General features: G+C 36.9%; 1 protein-coding gene across 4 annotated transcripts; it reads right to left on the bottom strand.

Annotated features, from left to right (window-relative positions):
* Positions 1-8,862: 8,862 nt before the first annotated feature.
* smarce1 (SWI/SNF related, matrix associated, actin dependent regulator of chromatin, subfamily e, member 1) lies at positions 8,863-17,650 on the bottom strand. Of its 4 annotated transcripts, none has more exons than XM_056453815.1 (11): positions 17,585-17,650; positions 16,703-16,755; positions 16,373-16,416; positions 14,710-14,814; positions 13,914-14,006; positions 13,268-13,399; positions 12,532-12,703; positions 11,566-11,738; positions 11,377-11,478; positions 11,037-11,271; positions 8,863-9,775 (listed from the first exon to the last, which is right to left on the bottom strand). In XM_056453815.1, exons 2-11 carry the CDS (start codon positions 16,707-16,709, stop codon positions 9,558-9,560), a joined length of 1,281 nt encoding a protein of 426 aa, XP_056309790.1. In that variant the 5' UTR covers positions 16,710-16,755; positions 17,585-17,650; the 3' UTR covers positions 8,863-9,557. The 4 variants fall into 4 exon arrangements, with proteins under 4 accessions (XP_056309790.1, XP_056309792.1, XP_056309791.1 ...); XM_056453817.1 differs by having other exon boundaries at positions 13,926-14,006; positions 17,585-17,649; XM_056453816.1 differs by having other exon boundaries at positions 14,716-14,814; positions 17,585-17,649.
* Positions 17,651-18,642: the final 992 nt, after the last annotated feature.

Raw genomic sequence — 18,642 nt, 5'->3', positions numbered from 1 at the left:
TCTCTCTCTCTTTCACACATACACACACACACATACTCAGACACACACTGACGCGCTGTTACAAGACTCCTCCCACCCTCCCACTCATTTACCTTTAGCGAGCGGAGCTGATTGATAGAGATTCTGTCAAACCTCTTACGCATTTACATTAAAACCCGCTCAACAGCATAACGAGAAGGAGACAGTGTGGAAACATTTACAAGCTGATGAATTATGAGGCTTGTTAACATTTATAATTGAAGGGAAACTGCCAATCATGCTGCCTTGTTGATACTGAATATGGAGTAGGTCGGATGAACGCCTATTTGGGATCAAACTTAAAGGGGCAGTCGGTATTTATTTTTTGTAATTAAACTGTTCTACACTAAAACAAAGGGCTGATTTTTAGAGACAACATTATAAGCATTTACTGCCATGAGAGATAAAGATAAGAGCTGGGAAAAGGGTGATTTTATTCTACATGGAGCGGGTCGCCCCCTCATGGGCATTTTACATGTTGACATCACATGACCGGCTGTACAAAACGCACAAAAAGGGTCCTTTAATTTGCATAGCATGTAGTAAAAATGAGTAAATAAAAGGACATGAACGAATATTAAAAAACATAATAAAAATAAACTTAATTCAAGTAGATAAAAGTCCTCAATCATTGATTAAACTGGGCTGAATACAAGCCAGTTACAAATAAAACAGTGCACCCTAATCTAATTCATTTCAAAACTGCACATTCATTCGTGAGGACTAATAATATTAAATCATTACCTTGCACAATAATATGATCTCATCTCTCATCTCATTTTCAACTGCTTTTCTGGGGCCGAGTCACAGGGGCAGTAGTCTTAGGAGAGAACCCCAGGCTTCCCTCTCCGACATTTCCCCCAGGTCCTCCGGGGGGATCCCGAGGCATTCCCAGGCCAGCCAAGAGAAATAGTCCCTCCAGCGTTTCCTGGGTCTTCCCCGTGGCCTCCTCCCGTGGCAAATATCTGGAACACCTCCCTAGGTAGGCACCCGAAACAGATGCCCGAGCCACCTCAGCTGACTTCTCTCGATGTGGAGGAGCAGCAGCTCTACTCCGAGCTCCTCCTGGGTGACAGAGCTCTTCACCCTGTCTATAGGATTGCTCACTGCCACCCTGCAAAGGAAACCCATTTCGGCTGCTTGTATCCGAGATCTTGTCCTTTCGGTCATGACCCAAAGCTCATGACCATAGGTAGAACGTAGATTGACCGGTAAATTGCCTTTCGGCTCAGCTCCTTCTTTACCACAACGGACCAATATACATCGACCGCATTACTGCTGCCGCTGCACCAATCTGTCTGTCAATCTCACATTCCATCCTTCCCTCACTTGTGAACAAAACCCAAGATACTTGAACTCCTCCACCTGGGGTAAGGACTTTGCTCCAACCTGGAGATGGTAAACCACCTTTTTCCGGTTGAGCATGATATGATCGTAAATTATCTATTAGAATAGAATATTTGTTGTTGTATTTTGAATTAATAACCAAATACCTTAATTTTAGGTGTATCAAAATAAACTACAAAATACAGCAGTCACAGTGTGTATTAAAATAAAATGCAGTATTTTGTATTTTAAAAATATTACAAAATACTTTTACAAAGAAGCATGACATTTCTTTGCAAATCTTCCATCTTCCAAAGTCTTATCTGTATTATTTCGACTAGAATTAAAACAGTTTTTAATTTTTTAAAAGCAATTTTAAGGTAAAAAAATATTAGCCCCTTTAAGCTCTATATTTTTTCTACAGTCTATATATTATTATTATCTATATATTATTTACTGTCATCATGGCCAAGATAAAATAAATCACTATTAGAAATGAGTTATTAAAACTATATGTTTAGAAATGTATTGAAAAAAATCTCTCAGTTAAACAGAAATTGGGGGAAAAAATAAACAGGGGGGCTAATAATTTAGGTGGTTTAATAATTCTGATTGCAACTGTATGTGCTCAAATTCACAGAAATATTTATTATACGTGCACTGAAAAATCTTGCAAAACATTTGTGGACAGACCACTTGACAGTACTCACAAATGTTGATAAGTATATTCTGAAAGGGATAGTTCACTCAAAAATGCTTTAAATCGCTGAAACTATGGTCCTTGATGGTGCAACATCTACCACACCTTTGCGATTCCCAAAAAAAAACATATAAAGGAAAAACTGAATAAATACCTGTGGTTCCCAGTCTTATAAAGCAGTTCTATCAGTGTGTGCAGAAACTCTCAGGACCATGGCTTCAACTAAAAATATTGAATAACATTTAAGGGTGAACTTTCCCGTTCAGGGATTTTGAGGCAACAGACTACAGGTTCTGTGATCTCCCCATAGTCTGAACCTGAGTGCCAAGTTATTTCCGTGGCTGCTCACAGAAATTGACGTCTGAGCTTTGTTACATAAATTTTTGTGTTATGTCCCAGATGACTCTTTTCAGCAGAGTTGTTTCATTCCTGTTCTGTGACGCACTGACAAGTAGGAGGCAAGGACAACCAGCGGCTGAGAATACAATGGCACCATGCACTTACCGAGAGACACTGAGTGAACCTCAGCAGGGAGCTTGAACTTCTTGCACTGTTGTTGTCATATGCCGGTTGGTCATTTTGTGTGAGTCATGCTTGATGCTGACCTGCACTCCAGGGCTGCCACAATCAATTACTCGATTGGTAATCAACTGTTTTGATGAAACAATTAAAATTTACAATGTTTAATTTTGATAGAGCACTGTTAATCTTGGGTGGCACGGTGGTACAGTGGGTATAGCACTGTTCCCTCAGAGCAAGAAGGTGAATTGGGTAAGCTAAATTGTCCATAGCGGCAACGCAGTGGCGCAGTAGGTAGTGCTGTCGCCTCACAGCAAGAAGGCCGCTGGTTCGAGCCTCGGCTGGGTCAGTTGGCATTTCTGTGTGGAGTTGGCATGTTCTCCCTACGTTCGCGTGGGTTTCCTCCGGGTGCTCCGGTTTCCCCCACAGTCCAAATACATGCGGTACAGGTGAATTGGGTAGGCTAAATTGTCCGTAGTGTATGAGTGTGTGTGTGGATGATTCCCAGGGATGGGTTGCAGCTGGAAGGGCATCCGCTGCGTAAAACGTGCTGGATAAGTTGGCGGTTCATTCCGCTGTGGCGACCCCAGATTAATAAAGGGACTAAGCTGAAAAGAAAATGAATGAATGAATGAAGGAAATTGTCCATAGTGTATATGTGTGTGAAAGAAAGTATATGGGTGTTTCCAAGTGATGGGTTGCAGCTGGAAGGGCATCCACTGCGTAAAACATATGCTGAATAAGTTGCTGGTTCATTCTGCTGTGGCGACCCCTAATTAATAAAGGGACTAAGCTGAAAAGAAAATGAATGCTAATGAATAAAATTTTGCTAAACTTAAAGGGTTAGTTCACCCAAAAATGAAAATTATGATATCAATTAACATATTAATTATGATATTAAAAAACTTTGAGACATTCTTTCATCTTCAGAATACAAATTTAGATATTTTAATGGAATCTGAGAGCTCCCTCATCCTCCATAGACAGCAAGATTCCCGACTCATTCAAAGTACAGAAAGTTTTCAAAAATCATCCTCAGAACAGACCATATGATTTAATCTTAATATTATCAAGCTACGAGAATACCTTTCTGTGCACATAGGACAAAAATATTCAACAGTATCTTCTCCTCAGTGTCAGTATATTGTGCATTCACAAACATAGTGCAGTGATGTATACTGTGGATGATGGCAAAGTGCAACTTTCTCTGTTTGAAACCAAGCACAGGCACATCTGAGGTAATACGTCATGTAAATGCACCCTATACTGACACTGAGGAGAAGAACCCGTTGAATAAAGTTTTTATTTTTTTGTTTTTTGTGCAGGAAAATGATTTCTGTCGGTTTGTTTGGCATTTGTGAATCCAGGATCTGTGCCAAAACAATCCGAGATCGCCTGAATGAGGTGGTCTCGGCTTGATTGAAAAGAACTCTGGAACAAAATCGATTGTAGTGAGAAAGCAATATGATCCGAACCAGGCTATATCACATTGTATTAAGGATATGTAATAGGCATAGATATGGCTTTATGAAAAGAGAATTATGAGTAGTGAGGGATGTCATTCCTACCAGTAAATGTGCTTTTCATGTCAAATATGAAAGTGAAAGCATACTGAACTATTAACGAGAGCTATTTATCTGTTAGGAAAATTGACCGAACAGCAGTCTTGGTTTATCTGTTATTTCTCTATATAATGTAAAGCCTATAATGCATAAGTCAATGGCTCTGTATGAGAAAGTGCAACAATGTAACAATTTTCATTTCTGTTTCGGAACAAACGAATCGATCTACAGGTGTGAAAGCACCCTGACTCTCCGACTGTTAGTTTGCTGCCGGTGAAAGATGAGAGGGGGAGCACACAAATCAACCCCAACTCAATATTCCATTTGAGTTGGAAATACAATATCATACTGAGATAAAAGTTTGCAGCAACTTCCGTTTTACACGGACATTAAATGTCTAGACACTGTATCTTGAGATACAGATCCTTGCCCTGTTCAGAGCTAAACTGATGATCAGTTCCAGCTTCCTCATTGGGATTTTCCACATTATCCTGTCTTCTCTTCTCTTCTCTTCTCTTTCTAGTGACATTGTAAAGATGTGATATTCAGAAAACCAAAACCAATGCTATGGCTTAAAGGGTCATTCCTTTAGTCTTCATTTGGGAAACCTGCTGTCGGGTTTTTTTTTTAGTCTCTTTCAGCTCAAAACTTTGTAAGGACAACGAAAACTAGAAAGTTTGGCTGCCATTTTTTGTCAGATATTACCACCATGTGCCAGATTAACACATATAAATGGGAGGTACCTTAAAGTGTCCTATCATTTTAATCAGTGTATTTTTTTAATTATCTTTAAATACATCATTAGCAGATGTTCGTAAAGGCTGCTAAACTATAAGCTGTGCATATTTGAATGACCAAACATGATTGATGACAATTCAAGAGGAAGTTGAGTGAGTGTCTGTAACGGCAGCTATGAATATGCTTGTTGAACTCTATACAAGATGAAGAAGAGAGCTCACAATATAAAATAACCAGTTTAAAAACATGTAATATTAAGTGAACACATATTAAAACCTAAAACACATTCTTACATGTAAATAGGTCTTCCGCTTAGGGAGTAAAAATGGTTGTGTTTATGACCAAAAACAGCGGAAGCTTGTCTATTATCTATGAAAGAAACACACTATAAACAGGACACATATTTCATAAATAGCATCTGTATGTGTGATTTATATGATTTTAATCAATTTAACTATGGTGTAGTAAAACCTATGTAAATATCAAGGCATCATTGTCATAATAAACACTCAGCTAACATGCTTCAAAACATTTCTAATAGGCTAATCTATAGCACAACCATAGTTAACCAAATTTTGCTTGCATGTTGCTGAAACCTTTAGCCTGCACCGATTGTTCCCCAAATGTATTTGGTTGTGTGGATTGTGTCTTTTTGTTGTTGTAGGCCTACCCAAAAACTCTTTTTGTAACAATCTTTTTTTAAATTGTTAGCTGACAAAGTGTTACCATTTAGCTTTATTTCACGGAAAAGAGCAGTATGGACATTCTTCAAACGTATAGTTTGTTTCTGAAAGAAAGATTGGAAATACAATGAAATGACGAGACAGTGTGTAAACAAATTTTCATTCATTTTAAAATTAACAATATTTAAAACAATTTTCACATTCTCATGAGGTTTTTAATCTTTAAATTTGATTTAAATCGATGCTGCATAATAATTCATCTTTGTTGTAACGTTAGACGAAATGCTTTATTTTCGCTTTCAGTACTCTTGTGAAGTTCAGTGTCGTGAAGTTCGCTTTTTTGGCTTGGTTGACACTGTATTTTCCTGTGTTAAAAAAAGTCAGAGGAAACTGTTAAATGCACAACAGCGTGTGAGATGGGCAAAAAAGCAACGAGAAGAGCGTAGTTTATGGGTGGTACGGCAGATATAGTGTTAAGGTCATCGAGATCAGCTGTGAGTGGTGATGCCCACAAGCTAACAGCATCCAGAAGCGCTTACCTGCTCTGCGCCCACCACACTTTCTGCTGCAGCTCGCCCACACACACACACACAATACCTACATGCTCCGAAACCATGCCATTTGCTAATTTTCTGTGCGTGTTTGTGAATTCTGTTCCCCAAGATTGTAACCTCAGACACATATTGAATAGCTTCTTGGTAAAAATGAATTGATTTTCATGCGCATGATCGATCGTACAAACGTGTTTTTGTCACCATTGCGAAACAGAGCAAGATAAAATACTGCCACCTGTTGGTAAATAAGGGTTAAAAAGCACATTTGTAGAAAGAGCTCGCTTAAAAATGTTATTATTTATGTTTCAAAACAGAGGCATGCTACTTTTGAGGAACTTCGAAAAATGTATCTGCGGTTTTTTGGTTAATTGTTTGTTTGTTTTGTTTGCTTGTTTGGATCGTTGGTTGGTTGGATTTTGGTTGGTTTAAGACAGGGGTGCCCAAACCTTTCCCGAAGGGCCAACAACCAAACTTGATTGAGGCTAGTGGGCCGAAGGAAAAAAATAGTTGGGGTAATTTATAGAAAATTTCCTAATTAATTTAATAATGTTTAAAAATTACTAAAACAAACATTGTTTTATATTAACTAATAAAGTAATTTACATTTTATAATGAATTTATTACAGTAAAAACAAAACAATCTAATTCATAACAAAATTACACTAGTTTTTGCCATGATTTGCTTGCCAATGTCTTCCACATAGTCCTCTATTCGTCAACTGACAGTATTTACATTTAAAAATCTGATTCATTTCATGAAACATCTAATTTCAATTTGCTTTTTTTGTAGCTCAGCAATGAAACAAACAACTTGTTACATCAAATTAGAAATGACGATCTCTGTGTTAAAGGCATTCGCCCAACCCTCTCCATCATGCTCTCCTCTCAGATGGGACGTGGCCCAAATAAAAGGTTACAACAGGCCCACTTTGGCCCGGGGACCCTACTTTGGGCATCTCTGGTTTAAGAGGTCCTAACAATAGACATTAAAGGGATTGTTCAACCAAAAATGATATTTGAAACCAAAAATGATTTTGTCATCATTTACTCACCCTTTACTTGTTCAAAGCCTATTTGATTTCTTTCTGTTGAACACAAAAATAGATATTTTGAAGAATGCTGATTTGTTGATGGGACCCATTGACGTTTATCTTACTACGACAGTCAATAAGTACCAGCGACCAGCTTTCTTAAAAATTATCTTCTTTTCAACAAAAGAAATAAACTCATAAAGGTTTCATAAACCATATTAGGGTGAGTACATAATAATTATATCCTTTTAACTGACATTGTACTTATTTTATTCAAAATAACACACACAACAACGTAATTACACTGTAGACCCATTTTACAGCTTAAACCACCTTTAAACCTACCCATACCAACCTGTTCCTAACCTAACCACCTCAAAAGCACCATACATGTTCTTTATTTGCAATACAAAATGAACTCAGCATTTTTTATCATTATTTTTATGAACATTTTATTAAGGTCACTTAATTTAAAGTCAGACAAAATATCTTCTTTTGCATTATTCAGAAGACAGAATGTCATGCAGATTTGGAATGAACATGATTCTTGGGTTTAGTTAAAATGATTATTAAATCATTCCTACATTATAGCTTTACTGCACTTGTTTGCATTATTCATTCAATACTCTAAGATGAAGGCTTTTGGTTCCTAAAATGTCTCATAACCTTTTCTAGTAGCTGATCTCTGCAATGCTTTGCAGTTTAATGGAATAATAAGCAGAGTGAGTCTTTTTCCCCCTATGGTTGCTATGGAGATGCCTTTAGATGGAGATAAATATAGGTTGATCATGTCCTTTAATGCAGTTGGGCTTTTTGTTCTGCTAGATGAAGAGCACAAGCTTAAAATCTCCAAAGAACAAGGTGGTTTGTAATTATGAATTAAGCTGTGCTGTTGTTGTTTCCATTACATTTATTGCAGTCTCTACAGATTATTGTCTTAACGATTTTATTGTCAGTATAATTTTAATACGGATGCAAGATTAATATAGAATAGCTAAACCGAAAATCAGACAACTTTAATGTCAGGCACAAAAGATGTTTTTTCCCTGAATAATGCAAACTATTGCCATTTCTGAGTGTAAGGCATCTAGTTTTATTGCTTACATATTTTATTTAATTACATTCATATTAAATAAAAGGTTTTATATAACAAACAGATTTTCTAGATTAGTCTCCAAACTTTACAAAACATGAATCTCTTAAAGACAAGTGCTGTTTTGGGCTTTCCGTCTGGATTTTGCCTTCCTAAATCCACACGCAGAGGTGTAAATGCTAAAGTTTGGTATCATTTTAAAGAAAACCCTTAGAATTTTATAAAACACTGCTGAAAGTGATTAAAATAATTGTATATGTTGTCTATGTTATAATAAACTCCTTCAAAATAAAAAATAGGCGCTTTTTTTGATCAATTTAAAAGTGTACCTTTTAAGTTCGGCGTGGTCTAGGTTGCTGTAATTTCGGTTCCTGCACGTGTCAGTAATCATAGGAAAAAAGAAAAATGTCTCGATCATAATCTATACAAAAGTTATTCTATTCAAACTGATGAGAGTGCAACCACTTATGGGGTATTGGACCAGAACAGATGCAGAGTTCATAGTTCTACTTTGCACAATAATAACAAAAAAGCAGTTTTATTATTATATTTTATATTTAAATAATATCTTTAAAAAGGAAAATGTATTATAAATAAATGAATTACTAAGATAAAAGGAAAAAAAAAAGAACCAGATATTTAAAACAGACATAGAAATCACTTTATTGAGGGAATACCTTCCAACCATACAAAAACACAACAATCCAGAGACTTAATATAATACCATTCCATGAAGACACCAGCAGAACAGTGTCCCTCTGCTCTGTGTGCTCAATCTGTTGCGATGAAAAATCATAGATGTTAGCATGGCTTTATTTATAAGAAAATATACAAAAGAAATCTTGAATAGAGTGAGAGAGAGAAAGAGAGAAAAACACTAGAGCCCACAAAATACTACTAAATAGTGAAAAAAAAAAGAAAAGAAACAAAGATACAGCCTAAAATGGCCATGCCACAGGTAGATGAATGGTAAGGCAACAGCAAATAACCTTGCCGTTCTGCTTTCACAACCCATTTGGTGTCCGCAAGATGAAAGAGCTACATTTTACACAACATCTGCTTAAGTTATTTCTGCTTTAAAAAGATAAAAAGGCGTTTAAATGGCCATAAAGCTTAAGATGACTGAAGTGGGCTTGTAACATCAGGCTTCAGCTCAAGTAAACAGGTGAATCTCTGTGAATTAAGATTCTGCTGTCACTGTTGATGATTATGTGGGGGAGAAAAGTAATTTTCACCGTTCTCACTCGCATGCACTGGCAGGTCACAGGATTAACCGGTAAATCCTAGAGGACACATGACTCTACGCAGAGCGAGGTGAGAGTGTGTGGATATGTTATTGTGGCTGGGTGGGCAGGCGCTCCTCAGGGGTGTTGTCTGAGGTGGTCTGGTGTTCTGCTGGGGGTCCGGAGCTGCTCTCAGATGGAGCCGTGCTGTCGCTGGTGCCTTCGTCTGTTGCGCCCTCTGCAGGCTCAGGCTGGGCTGCTTTCTCTCCTGCTGCAGGTGTGCCTTGCTCGGCCTCCTGAGATCCTTCAGAAGCTTCAGCAAGAGACTCTGCACAACAGACAATAGTGTCCGTCCAACCAATGTCATTCTACCATTTTTTTCAATTCTTATATATATATATATATATATATATGTATATATATATATATATATATATATATATATATATATATATATATATATATATATATATATATATATATATATATATATAAATAAATAAATAAATAAATAAATATAAAAATATAAATAAATAAAAATATAATGTAAAAATATAAATAAATAAATAAAAATATAATGTAAAATATAAATAAATAAAAATATAATGTAAAAATATAAATAAAAATATATATGTAAAAATATAAATAAATAAAAATATAATGTAAAAATATAAATACATAAATATAAAAAAATATATATATAAATATAAATAAATAAATGTATATATATAAAAAAAATATATCGATAGATAGATAGATAGATAGATAGATAGATAGATAGATAGATAGATAGATAGATGGAAAACTTGCACTTTTGAAAATTATTTTAATTACGTTCTCTTCTAAATAAACTAACTTATGGATATCCTGTAAATAATGTTTTAAACAGTGCATTTCTTGAATCTTCAGTAAACAAATATTTTTATGTAAATAATAGTTTAATGTAATGGCTAATATGCCGTCTCAAGGCATCTCTGGCACAGCTTCCAATCATTGTCAACATAGTGCAAAGTAAGGCTCAAGAACGGGTCCATCGTCCAACTTGACCAGAGCAGATGTGGCTGCAAAGTGGCCTCAAAAGAATAAATCAGCCACAGCCTTTAACAGAGCGGGGTCACGTGACACATAGGGAAATTAATTTAAAAAAAAATGTCCTGGAAATTTTTTTTTATCAATTATTGGTTCTGAATGTCAACTTTGATTACTTTGATTAAATCGCCCAGTCCCCATTTCAGCCCAACTTTAACATGAGTGGAATCCATCTGGGAAACCTATTGGCCCTTCCAATCATTCAAATTTTAATTTTAAGCTGGGCTACACAATATATAGAAAAGTCTTGCCATCGTAATAATAGTATATGCAATATTCATATCAGAGAAATGTGCAATAAATTACTTTTAAGGCTGCACCAAAGAGAAAATTATTATCTTGATTCACTTGGCTAAAAACAGAGACCAAAAATGCTCTGAAAAATAGCTTTTCTCTAGGGAAATGATATATTGCAAGAAATATCTCTATTTCAATGTTGTATATTTTGCCAGTATCGTGCAGCCAAAGACTTGAACTGACAAGAATGCTGTATTTCTGACCTGTCTCCATTGGGGTGGGCTTGTCTTCTCCATCCTTGGTCTCGCTGGCAGAGGTCTGCTCTGCGTTGGCATTGACCTGGGCGCTGGCAGGCTGTTGCTCTTCTTGAGCCGCTCGCTCCACCTGCTCTGCTGCTTCCCGCTCTCTCTCCTCCGCCCTCCGGCGAGCCGCCTCTTCTGCAGCAGCCATTTCAGCTGCCAGCTTCTCCATGTCCACCTCCACTTTCAGACCGCAGAGCTGAACAAACACAAACAGCGCATCAATCACTGACAGTGTGCTTGGCATTTGAGCTCAGGCTAAACACAGGGGGTATTAGTTCAGCGATCAAACCGAATTTCACACCCGTTTGAGCTCGTTATTGAAGGAGTCTGTGCTCTCCAGGAACCTCCTCTTCTTCTCCTGATGCCGGTCCTCGATTTGAAGCAGCTCGGCCTCCAGTTTTCGCTGTTTGGAAGTACCAAATCAAGGATTAAATGGTGCATGTAAAAATCTTGGGTTTTTGTGTCTGGGTGTTTGACATGCACAACAGACCTGGTGCACCATGAGGGACTGGACCTGGCGTTTGAGGACCTGCATGCGAGCAGTGGTCACGACCGAGCGAACATCAGGCACCACCACCTCACTCAGGATGTCACTGATGAGCCGGTGGTTCCTCTGGAAACGAGCTGCCGCTGTGTGCTTCATGGAGAACCCATCGTCATAGTCTACACACATTTCATGTTTGGAAATAAATGAAACAGAAGACAGAGACATTTTCCTTATGAAGAACAACCATATGAATGCTCCTTCAAAGCCTCCTTATTAACACCTCACACTGACATTAGTTCTTTTGTTTTTTTCCTCCCTCAAATGCTGTCATCCTTTCCCATGAAAGACCTACAACATTACCGAAGCACCTGATTGACCCGTACCTTCTTTATTTTTCAAACCTATTCTATTAAGCAACATCAAAAACTATTTTATTAGACAGAAACCAAGTTTTCCAGGTAAGTAGAAGTCCCTATTTTATATTTGTCTTTAGTGAAAATGTGTTTTAGTCTACCAATCAGAGTTGTTCACATCTAACATTCCCCAAGTTATAGCCATCTATATTCTAGGCCTTAATAGGGGTTTATTTTAAAACTTTTATTTACACAAATAATATGGCAAAAAGTCATGACAGGTTTTCATGCTACCTTATCTTATTTCAATAAGTTAATCAGGTTTAATTGCTTATTTTTGAGAGTTTGACTGATGTGAGTTGAGATGACTAGAAAAGTTAATATGATTCAACTAAAAAAAAAAAAAAAAAAAAAAAAAATGAGAATTTCTTTAGTGTATGCATCAATATCTTTTATTTATTGCCATATCCATTTCAATAGATATTTAATGTGAAAAAACAGATTTTTAAAAAACATTTACAAGCTTAAACAAATTGACAGTTTATAAATAACGCATTATTCATATAAACATTTATGTTCTTGATGTTGAAATGTGAAACAGTGACATGCATCTCACCATCGGGGTCCTCAGCGGGTTGGATGCTCATGTAGGGCTCCCCTTTGTCTAGACGTGACTGTCTCTGCCGGCTTTCTTCTTCTAGAGCTGCTTCTGCACGGTTCTTTGCATTGACGTAAGCCAGGTAGGCTGGAGAGTTGTGGTAGGCCTTCAGAGAGTCATTATACTCAATCTGCGGGGATAGAAGTTGTGTTAGTGCTTTAAGGAATAGCCTTAAAATTCAATTCAGGGTTTCTGCAGGTTTTACCAAGTTACATTTAAGACTTTAGACCTTTTTAAGACCATTATAAAAGAAATTTTAGCCTTATACAAGGCTAAATGCTAAAGATTATTTTTCGAATATCCCAGTTGGAAAAGATTTTCAGTAAATGATTATAATTTATTGAAAAAAATGATTATACTTTAATACATTTACTAATATAATAATAAAATGGAGAACTTTTAAACAAATGTTACTGTAAGGAAAGTAATTAAAACATTATGGTAAATAGAGTTAAAAATGCTATTTTTAATTAAAGATTTATTGAGATTGGGATTGCTGGTGATTGGGAGTGTTAATGGCCAGATTGGGAAGCTATACATGAACAAAGGCAAATTAAGAGCTGTTAAAAAAAGATTTAAGACCTACAACACAATATTTCAGTGGCTTTAAGACCTACAATTGAGCTTTTTTGGTATTTAAGACATTAAGACCCCTCAGGTACCCTGAAATTGCACCCAAAGCAAACAAACAAACCTTTTCTGCTTCATATTCGTTTAAATAGTCCTGTTTTTCCTCATCGGTGAGGTCCCTCCACATGCCACCAATGATCTTGCCAATCTCCCATAGCTTCAGGTCAGGATTAGAGGCTTTAACTTGGTCCCAAACCTTCAAAAGATACAAAAGTCAGCTCAGAGCTGACAGAACACACTGGATTCCTTGAGGGAAAGGCTTGCAATTTTTTCTCAAAAGGATAGAGAGAAAGAGCACTAATTGACTACATTTATTTATTTAAAAAAAAAAGAAAAGAAAAATGAATGCAAAGCAGGAGAGAAGAGTAAGGCATCTGATTATTTTTACATTTGAAATAAAAAAAGAGATTGAATATTTGCAGGCTAAAAAGGCACTGATAAACCTATTAGCCTTGCCATTTGAAACATTTCTTGCTCACAGAAGAGAGAAAAATGGAGCAAAGAGTTTAGATTCTCAAATGAGTAGTTCAGAAATAAAAGATGTCAGCTTCCCAGCCTTGTTGAACAGAAGAAAGCAATGAAGCGATGTTGGGGTCTACCATCACAAGGGGCAGAGTCAGGCCACTGACCGCCCCTCAGCCTTTGAGCTGATCGCAGAAGTGCTCTCCTCAATTTACAAGCAGTAAAAGCAGACACCGTGGGTGTCTTACCTTCCTGCTTACCTTCCGGCTATACCGCATGTAGGGCATCAGCGGCTTGTCGGGCGGTTTGGGCGGCTTAGGAACGGTGATCCCTGAGGAGTTCTGCGGCAGAGGGGGGAAAAAAAAGCCCAAACGGGGCATTAGAAATCACAAAGAGCACATGCGGCCAACACAAAGACAGACAACTCTTATAAATGGAGCACTATGGAGAAAAGGGGACAGGAGGCAAAACAGCACAACTGAAAGAAACGATGACAGCGTGAAGCGCTCATACCTGAACACCAAACCAAATAAAGCACATTAACAATACGGCCATGCATTAAGCTCTTGTAGACACAAAGCAACCGTCTTTTAAAATGATCCAGCTGAGGTTTGCATGACATCAGCCGACAGCTAAATTGCCTCAAGCTTGTTAAGAAGCCATGCCAAGTTACGGCATCTGGCGCGGGCATCTAAAGCCATGCTAGCGGACGTCTAGCTCTCGTGCATGATGAGGTGATAGAATGGCCGACAGGGGAAAAGGGAAACAGTTCTGAGAAGCAATCACTCTGAAGCTACAATTCAGCTTCAATCAAACCTATCCAGACATTAAAGAGTGACTGCTTGACAGAAGCAGGAGGATTATGAAAGCTACTAGTTGAGAACTACCCAAAACTTGACTCTTCTACCCAACAGACAGGATGAGTCTGTACAAAGCATTTCACTCTATTTGAGATTCAGGCCATGTGAGTTAGCTTGAGAGTCTTCTCGGCTGGGCTTTTAGCCCCTCGGCTGTTGCTAGGGCCCTAGTTGGCAAAGATCCTACCATTACCCTGTTGTTCCCGCTGGGGTTCCCTCCCAGCCTGTAGTTGTTGTAGGCCAGATGGCTGTATGGGTTGTACCCCACAAACCCAGGGGTGGTGGGCATTTGCTGATGGAGACAAATGAGACAAAACACGAATGAGAAATGACACAAACAAGGGAGGAAGGGACAAATAAAATGAAAAAAAAGAAGAACCTGCTTCGTTTTCTGTCATGGTTTGCATAAAACATGCAAAAAGCAGCAATCTTTGATAGCAGCACAACCCTGGCATTATTCTACATCCATTTGTAGCAAAGCCACAGGCACTATGGGTGGTGGTGGAGGTGGGTACGCGATGAGGTGTTAAAACAGTAGGGATTCAGAGCTTTTTTTGAGACGATCTCAAGGTGTCGTTTGAGTTGAATAACCGATCTCTAACCTGACAGAAATAGGCATGAGATGATAACCGTTTTCAAGGTATACCTCGGTTTTGAAAAGTCAAGGTTTTAAAACTGCCAAAATTATCTGCTATAGCATTCCTACTTTATATGTAAGATTTTTTTATTTTTACGTTTTACATACATATATAGGTTTTTTTTTACGTTCCGCAAAAAAGATACCCAAATATGCCATTTTATTGATCCTGACATGTTTACTGTTCCAAAACATTTTAAATGTTTCTCAAAATAAATTGTGTTTTAATGCGTCAAACAAAAAATGCGTTTAAAGGAGGAAAAAAGCTGTAGTTTTTTACCCACACATTTAAAACTAGATTTTAGAGCAGAAACCACAATACCATAAAACCGTGGTATTTTTATCCAAGGTTATCATAACGAAAGAATCTTACACCAGTCCATGTCTAGACAGTAATAGGACCTCTGGAAACTAAAAGTCAGACAGGGATTTAGATACATTTCAAATATTTTAACCAGAAGTGTTCAAAACCCCAGTATGTATTTTAAAGTACATTGATCGAATGTGTTAAGGCTCACACACTTTATGCTCCAAACAGATTTTAATTGTGAATATGGCAACAAAACAAACAAATAAAACTCACTTTTAAGTTTTAATAGCTAAAAATAAAAATTGTCATCAAAAAGCACATCAAATTGACTGAACTCACGCAATTAACACTATTAAACATTAATTAAAAATAATAAAGAAAACTACCAAAAATAAAAAAAAAATTCAATGTCTAGAACTTAACTAAGGCGCAATTAGCAGTACATTTTATTTAACAGCCATTGAATTCTCTTTATTTTACTACTATTGCTGAAATATTCCTAAATATTTGTTTATATTTTACATACAAGTTCTACAGTGAATGGAGCAAAAACAAGAAAATGTGGCCTTTGCTGGAATTTTTTTTTATTTTGTATAAACTTTCATTTCTACCAACATCATGTAGCCCTCATGGTTAAAACTACATTCAGAACCTAAAGTGTAATCATCAGCACTTTGCATTCTGATAAAATATCATAAAACAAATTTCTATTTAAAAAAATAAATAAATAAAGATATAAAATAATAATAATAATAATAATAATAAAAGTAGTAATAAAAAAGCCACCCCACATGATTCTGTGACTTTCCCACAATCCTCTCATCTCTAAGGAACCTATTTGGGTTTGAGTGATGGAGGGGAGGGAGGGGCCATATGGATGATTGGCATGTACTGGATACTTACTGTTGTGGGGGCCGGGGTGGGGGCAGGGGCATAGGGGGGCCGCTCTGTCACAGAAAGAAGGGGACACAAAAATAACTTAAATTAATCACATTAACATCCAGGAGTAAATCCTACCTATTAATGACATCTGTTATCATTCATCTGTTAAAGGTGCATAAAATATTTAGCAAGATATGCAATAATAAATTATATTAGCACACCCATATTTACACCTAAAGTAAAGCCTCTTTGATAAAGTAATTTCTGAAAATCTGATAAAGATGGATGGGCTCCAAAGGGGTCTAAAAACCAACCAAGGGGTCTAGTCAATCAATTGAAATGCGCTCTTACTTGACATCTTGATTGTAGGGTTGAGGATATCACGCTATACCCATCATTTGGTTCTGCAACAGGGCAAAAGCGCATTAGACGAATAGGCATGCTTTCAATATGTACTAAAACAGGACTCCATCGAGCTGCAAATATCAACCTGCAATTTGATGAACCGGACATTTAAAACAAAAAGACATCTACCAATTTAGCTAAAATCTTGAAACTCAAAGACATTGCACAATTTACATACGTGTTATTAATCGCCACCAATAAATGGATTTAATGCGAAATACTATATATTGTGTTGGTCTATCTCAGGCCTGTGCTGAATGCGGATAATGGCGCACACAATGAGGCGAGTGGACAGCTCGCCAAGACATTAAGCATCGATAAACACAAATAGATGACAGCTACAATGGATGAATAATAAAACAACAGTTATCAGGGAGAAATAACGTAATTTACACGTGATACACATGGCGAGTTATAAGCATCGCAATGACATGAAGCGGAGTCCATGCAGATGCTAACATGAAAAATATTAATGAATGAAACTGGCTAACACTATCCGGACAGCATAACAGTAAAATACATCCCTCAAGTCAAATGAATGTTCGCAAATTAAACAGAAAATGTGTTATACATTATCTGAATTGATTTCAACCTTTTAAAGACCTCTTGAATTCCATATTTTGACAAACTCAACCCGCTGCTATCGGAAAAGCATTAGCTAACGGCTATTGCTAAAGACCGAAAGCAGTTTAAGATTTAAGAATGTCGATACGTGTGAATAAAAACAGCGTGTTCAAATTGGCATGTTGAATATATTATAATCCTGATAACAAATCGGTAGCTGGAATTGACCATTTGAAATAAAAAAGAATATTAGCGAACACTCACCCCCAGCTCCTTTGTTCCCTCAATGGTGCTCCGCCAGGATGTGACACATTTTGAGCAGCATCTGACCTCGTTTACCTCATTTCTGCCCTCTAGTGGCCACAATATAATATAACACAATTTATACCAAAAAACTGACTTTAGCGAAAATCATCGACGCCAACTGTACAACTGACCCGTCTGTCTGATTTAGCAATTAAATCTGTCAGACTTTGTAACAAAACTAACATGCAGAACATTCATGGCACTTGTTGATACTAGCTGGCAGTTTTTTTTAGACAAACAAGCCGAATACATTGTTTGTAACTGTATTTAAAGTGAGAGCTTACCTAGTTCCCCAAAATGGCTCGTATTTATTCTCCACTTGTTCCACCTGTTTAAGTTTCTTCTGGATAAGCATAATGGAAACAAGAAGCCACTGACATCCATAGGGAGAAAAAAATACTAAAATTCAATGGCCTTTCCATCATTCTTCAAAATGTCTTCTTTTGTGTTCAACAGAAGTGGCTTCTTCTGGTTTGGTACTAGTGAAGGATTAGCCAGTAAACTTTCACAGTTTTCATTTTTGGTTGAATAACTATCACTTTTAAGGTTTTCTAGAGCTTTTTAAATTTCACAAGTACAATATGTTTTTGTTTTCGAACCAGCAAAGACAAAAAATGTAACACTGCTCTATTTTGTCTGATTTAACTGTCTAATTCTTGGGATTCCTGAATAAACTAAATTGGCCGTAGTGTATGTGTGTGAATGACTGTGTATGGATGTTTCACAGTACTGGGTTGCAGCTGGAAGGGCATGCGCTGTGTAAACATGCTGGATAAAATTACGCTTAGGCAACCCCTGATGAATAAAGGGACTAAGCCGAAGGAAAATGAATGAATGAATGAATTCTTGGGATTCCAATGAAATAATATAACTGCATTAAAAGTTTCAGCAGATTTGAAACTTTAAGCATATTTGGATTTTAATATGTACATTTACATATATAAATATTTTTACAACATATGCTAACAAAAATATCACATTTACATCTCTGGATTTTTGATCGTACAATACAATGC

The sequence above is a fragment of the Danio aesculapii genome, chromosome 3 (genome assembly GCF_903798145.1).
Source record: "Danio aesculapii chromosome 3, fDanAes4.1, whole genome shotgun sequence".
NCBI classification, from domain to species: Eukaryota; Metazoa; Chordata; class Actinopteri; order Cypriniformes; family Danionidae; genus Danio; species Danio aesculapii.
Note: the sequence above shows the minus strand (reverse complement) of the source record. Positions and strands in the feature narration are given on the sequence as shown.